General features: G+C 39.2%; 1 protein-coding gene across 1 annotated transcript; it reads left to right on the top strand.

Annotated features, from left to right (window-relative positions):
- Positions 1-2,051: 2,051 nt before the first annotated feature.
- LOC125179518 lies at positions 2,052-5,623 on the top strand. Its single transcript, XM_047885547.1, has 4 exons — positions 2,052-4,026; positions 4,380-4,556; positions 4,849-4,917; positions 5,362-5,623. Exons 1-4 carry the CDS (start codon positions 2,744-2,746, stop codon positions 5,435-5,437), a joined length of 1,605 nt encoding a protein of 534 aa, XP_047741503.1. The 5' UTR covers positions 2,052-2,743; the 3' UTR covers positions 5,438-5,623.
- The last annotated feature ends 958 nt before the right edge of the window (positions 5,624-6,581 follow it).

Genomic DNA, 6,581 nt, shown 5'->3' with positions numbered 1-6,581 from the left:
CACTCGAAATATTATAATAGTTACAGTTTATTAGAGGCAGACGATTTCCATATATTGGTATCCAGATAGAGCGAGGCAATTAATCACGAATAAATGAATTAGTCGAAAACCAAAACATTTTAGACTGTTTACCCATACATCAAATCGGTTACATGTGTGTTGTTCTAGATGAATTGATCTCAATCAATTTTAGATCACATTAAATGAAGGCAAACGACCACTACAAGATAAGAGCCAATTGGCGATAATCCGCTGGATTATCTGCATCGCATCTACCATCTCGAGATCAATCATTTAATTGTAGGCTACGCATTAGGCGGAACAAAACCAAACAATCTTAGAAATTTTAATCAGTTATGAAATGTAAAATTAACGGAAATTAGGTATAAACACTTAGAACGTACTTGATCGTTGCAGTTATTTATTTCAATGCTATAGAATACATAAAAGATTATTAATTTCAATGCGATAGAATACATAGAACATTATTTATTTCAGTGCGATAAAATACATAGAACATTATTTATTTCAGTGCTATAACATACATAAAAGATTATTTATTTCAATGCGATATAATACATAAAACAATACCGGTATTTATTTCAATGCGATAGAATACATAAAACGATTCGATTTTCATTCATATTTAATAAGATGGAAATTCATTATTAATTTTTAAACAGAAATTTGGCGACACATGTTGATCGAAATTATGCGTGGGCGTTGTTAAGTGGGCTGGCTCGTCCAATTATAAGCAACGTCAGGTCATTCATGGGCCAATTAGAAGACAACGAAAAAACGCAACGTCTCCAGAGCAGGCTTATGGACGAGCACCGCAGGTACAAAAAATATACGATAGATCCTAGCTTCACCCGAAGCCCACAATCGGAAGTTCCACAAGTCGAAATGTTTTCGAAGGTCGTTCGAAAAATTCAGTATCGTTTACAGTTCGGAACAGCGAGCATTAAACGCTCTTAGCAAAGTTTCTAAGCTCCAGCTTGAGACGTTAATATCCAGTTTTATTTGCCTCTTAGATAATGTCTACGAACAGGTAAGTTAACATGTTCACAACTAAGTCAAAATATTTGTCACTCATGGAGGGATACGACGATCTAAATGAACGCACGTTCAATGTACGTTAATTTTCACAGTGGGCGACTCTCTATAGGGGATTGATTTTCATTGAAAAATAACTGCGCTGACGTCATATTCGTTTTTTTTACGACAAGAGAAAATATTTTATTAAATTATACTCAGAGTTAATTGTCGTTCAATGAACAATGAAGTGTTTTCAGGAACGAACACATAAGATGCGGCTCTTGAAGGACAAATCCCTTGAAATACACATTAAATTCATTAACATTTTGAGATTCGTCTGAAATGGTGGATTTGTTTCGGCGGGAGGGAGGGAGAGAAATTATTGAACATAATAATAGTTCTTTGTTATTCTGACAGATAACCAGACAAAACCGAAAATTTAGAAAGTATAATTCATTCATTTATAAAACTGGCTTTAAATTTGCTCTGAAATTTTTTATTGGTACATAGGCGAGCGCGTGGATGAATTCAGTCGCTTCATCGCTGCACATATCCACAATAACACATAAGGATTCATTTTAAAGTTCACTTAACTTAGCGCGAGTTTATTATATTGTTTCTTTGTCAGCTTTAGGTTTATTTTCAACAGGTTTAAACAAAGTTAATGTTTTCGTTAATGGGCCCTTGAGTATGACATGCATCACGTTTCTCGGAGACTGCGCTATGTATAGGCAAGTTTTATAGACAAAATATTTGAATGAAATTGTCAGCAAAAGCTTTGTAGGGACCACCGATATTCGTTATTCCTTTCCTCATTCATTTTTCTCAAATAATTAGCAGCCAGTCTATCATCCGAACTTCTGATAGATTGACTTTTTTTTTCTTCATTAGTTTAGTTACTAGTCATTCAGTCATTTCACTTCAGCTTTGCCCACTAACGTTTGAAGGCAAGACCTTCAATAGCTTTTGTTGTATTCATATCATTTGTTTTGTTTTCCTATAGTATTCTTCATTTAATCCGTGTAATTTAAAACGTGCTATGCAATTAGGCTTATCAGAGTTTGTTTATTCAACAGCTAGGTGCAAAATTTATCTTGGTCACAAATGCACTGTTCATGACATCCGCTGGTTAATTACTCATAGGGTTCCCTATCCACATTTACCTAGCTTATAGCGGTACCGGTATGCCCGCAATAGCTCTACTAGCAGCAATTGGGGAAAAATTCAAACCCTTACAGTAAAAACGATCCAAATCATAGGCAGTAGGCTGCCTATCATTTTTTTCTAATGTCGCTCAAATGTAATCTCCAGCACTTACTCATATACATTTGTTTATAATGCATTTTCCTGCAGTATGATGACATGCATCCAAATATATTGATAAAACTAAAATTTTGCCATCAGATCAAACACGAGCCAGGGAAATGAAAATGGCTCTTCCTATCCTAGTGAGGGACACCCGAGTGCATCGAACACTGCCAGTCAAAATTCATACTCGAGTGCGAGTTCGTCACCGAACTTCAATGCGGCGGAAGTTGGACGCGCTTCTTCATCTGCGACAGGTTTATTCGTAAGCCCAGTTCTTCACCCGTTGCGCGAGAATCCAGGAAATTATTCACAGTTGGTCCCTTCCTCCGAAGCTGTCGTAGGCTCCTACGACTCGATTGCTTTGGACCATTCATATGGGCAGTCACCACACCCACCGATGACATTGACTTCTCACCAAAGTGGCTCAGTGATGGACAGATGGATTTCAAATCACTTTCAACAGCTGAATCAACGTTCAGCGGAAGACGCAAGACCCAACCGCCGACGACTTTGCGCTTTGCAGCGCATTTCAGGGGCCAGCTCAAGCCGGCACAACCAAGAACCCCAATCGATTCAGCATGATTCTTTGAACCATTTTCAAGCCTCATTCTCTTCAGACGATACGATGCATGTTGATGGTGGAAGCTTGAGTACTACGGCGCTACCATACCCGACGAGACTGGCCGGAAGAGATACACCGTTGAATTTCGTGGACATTCGGATTGCTGCATTAAGAGTGGCGGGCCTGTTTCCGGAACGTTGCGTACTAGATAGTGATTGGCCAGAAAATGATGAGTCTGTGTCAGTAACTGATCGCATTAGCAATAGAAGGCAAAATTTAACGAACAGGTCTGGTGCTTTCGAACAATCAGAAGATAACTTAACAAATCAAACCATAAATGAAACTGATTCGACGGTCCCACAAGTTAGGTTTGGTGAAACGGCTAACAACTCTCCCAATAGTTCCACTTCAGATCACTGTAATATTTCATGGGATGATGGAATGAGCCCTTCAGGATCTCCTCCATCATATATCAACTTTGTAAGCGACGATAGTTACTCCACAATCTGGCCAGGAGACCGCAACATGGTTTCAAATGAGCCGCCTCCCACTGTCAACGTAGACTCCCCCCACGCAGAATATCAAGAAAGTTCGATTGATGTTGAACTGAACGAAGCTCAACAGAACGAAAATGTCTACGGCCCGAGTAGTGATGAAAGCAGTAGTGAAATTCCTTCCTTTCCATTCCGACCTGAGCCCCACGAGTCTGAAGACTCGCACGAAAATTCCTATTATTACGGCATATTCCCCCAGCCTGTTGCGCCCGCTCCATCTCCGGTGGGTGTTGAAGACAACGACTCGGCTTTTCAGGATGACGCGCCAACATTCGAAGAATTACAGCACGCATTTGAAAATTCTAGGGCTATCATTGAACCTACGGATGAAGAGGTTCATATAAATCACTCCGAAGAAACGCTGGCAGCACGCAGGCGAGCCCAAAACATTTTACTGCGACCAAACTACCAATATCGTCCTTACCCGGAGGCAAATCTGGAAGAGGGTTCAGGCACGACAACAAGCCAACCCCCTTGCAGCGTTTGTTATGAAATTCGTGACTACGCAATCCATGAAAACTGCCGCCATTCCATCTGCGTTGCGTGTACCATGAAGCACATAAGGTAAGAACTTTGAATTACTTAACCTTAACGGAGTATTTTATGATATAGGTATATAATATAATATAAATGATAAATCGTTAGTGTGTAATAATATAATCTCTGAAAACGTAATAAAGCGTAATACTTTATATCTGACTGAAAATCAAGGTTGTAAATTCAAACAATACAAAGGTAAATGGGTGTTGTAAATGGGAAAAATTAATGAAATAAATTAAGACAAATTTAATAAAAAGACTACCATGTTAAAATGAATCAATGTCAATACTACATTCATTAGTCTGTAATTAATAGCAAAGCTCTATTTTAGTTGGCATTCAAGAATGTCTGATCAAAGTTTCCGTCCGCTGCTGCAGGATGCGTGGCGACCAAGTCTCGTGTCCCGAGTGTCGCAGGGGGCCGTGGCACCTGTGGGGGGCGTCCAAGGAGTACCTGCACCATGGGTCCTCCGCCAAGAAGAAGCTCCTCGACAAGGAGGTGACGAGAAGGATTAACCTCATGCTCAGGATGCTCGACGCCCACGAAATGGAACGGTAAATAATAATCTCAACTCTATCAATCTAGTATTGACATTACATCCAGCAATGATCGCAATATTCGATAGCAAATTTGAATATGAATCGAAAAATGTGCATAAAAGCAACCGCCGTACGTATTACAATAGTTTCGACAGTTTAATACTAGATTATCATTTTCACAAATTGTCCAAATTTTTCAGCAATAAAACATAAAACAATTACACTCTTTTCAGCAAAGAGTGTAAACATGAAATTAGGAATTTTTAATGATAAATTTTAATTCTAATGTCCGTTCTTTTCCTTCCAGAGCAACGCACTTCTTGGGCGACGTGCACGCCAATCGTAGGACGTGGGCCACGCAGGGATGGATGTTGATGTGAGTACACCGTCCATTAAGACGAATGATGCGTCTTGTGCAATATAAAACGGGTCTAGAGCTCAAATTACTGAAAATTAATTGCTGCGATTATCGAGAAAAAAATCCCTGGAATAACCCTATTGCACTGTAGGAATAGAAACGCTTGAATTTCTGTACAAAATAGATGAATTCCAGTAGATTTTTCCTAACGATGAAGATAATCAGATAGATTAATGGAGATTTAGTACGCGACGAAATCCATCAAATTGAGCTCATACAAAAGTTGTTCACCGGACGTGTTCAAAATTTCTCGATAAACCAAATTTTAAAAAATTATTGAAACTATATATAACTGATAGTGTTCTTCCCACGAAATTTAGAACAAAGTACGCGAAAAAAGCTTCCTATCTTTCTTATCCTATTAAGAGACTATGAGTGAAGCAATTAATGTTTGTTGTGCAGGAGGTTTGACCAATACGAAGCAAGCCTAGCAGCGCTGCAGCAAAGCAGAGGAACAGACGACACAACTGCTCCGTAACGGCTCCGTAGCGGCCCTGCCGTACCAGGCAAACTGTCCACTGCCCCGCACAAGACATTCCAACTAATACAGACACATCTGATATACCGTATGCCCACAATCCAACAGATGTCCCAGCCGCTACGATGCAACTGTTGGCTGCCACTTTTTGCCCAAACCCTGAAACTGCAGCCCAACAGCAACCAAAAAATTGGAAGAGAAACTTCAATCAGTTTGTATACAAATACCTGAAAATACCTGAACTTCGTTCCGCGGTACTCGTTTACATACTGTATGTAGCAATAGTACCGGTAGATAGTAAACATGAACTAGATCAGTTCTAAAAACATGTATAATGTGCAATATAATGTGTAAAACGTGTATAATGTACATACTTCTAAACGTGTTTAATGTGTAATAAAGACCTTAGGAGTTCTTAATAATGATGATCAACGATCAATATCGTGTTTAATTATACACTTAACCCTACAGCAGTCGCGGAGATTACATAGGTAATACACGTCTGCGAAAATCGACCTTAAAGGAAACCGATTTGGTCTGTTTCTACACTCGTCAACTGCAGGTTAAATCTTCTGTACAATTCGTTTGCCAATTGTACTTAATTTCAAATGGGAAGAAAATCGGGTGATGCTCATCTTTTGATTTTAGTTTTTGGCGGAAAGATTTGCTCATTTAGAAGAGTTTGATTGAAGACCAGAGAGTAGTTTTATTTATATTCTTCCCCATGGCATTCCCAAAAAGTCTAAACTATATTTTTCGTATGCATTGGTAGATTGAACATCAAGTTTCCGAATTAAATTTTTACTATTTTTATAAAATATCGAATTATCAACATTAACTAAGTGGGAACTGAAATTTGGATTGATACAAGCTCAGAATGTTGCATACGTATAGTTTAGCATTCAATAAATAAGATAATGCTCGAAAAAATAGCTATATCACAAAAATTATCCCGATAACAGTTCCTCATACAACCGGAGGCCCATACTCCGCTATCGCAAATCCAGTGCATGGCGTCGAGGCACCGCATGACAATACTGGTACTTTCGTCTAGTACCGTGCGAGTGATGGTCTCGTTGTGGGCCTCCCTCAGGTGACTCCTTGGTCCTCCAAACTGAAGGTGGCACGTGAGAATTTGGCTTAA

This window comes from Hyalella azteca, unplaced genomic scaffold (assembly GCF_000764305.2).
Source record: "Hyalella azteca isolate HAZT.00-mixed unplaced genomic scaffold, Hazt_2.0.2 contig2361, whole genome shotgun sequence".
NCBI lineage: Eukaryota > Metazoa > Arthropoda > Malacostraca > Amphipoda > Hyalellidae > Hyalella > Hyalella azteca.
Note: the sequence above shows the minus strand (reverse complement) of the source record. Positions and strands in the feature narration are given on the sequence as shown.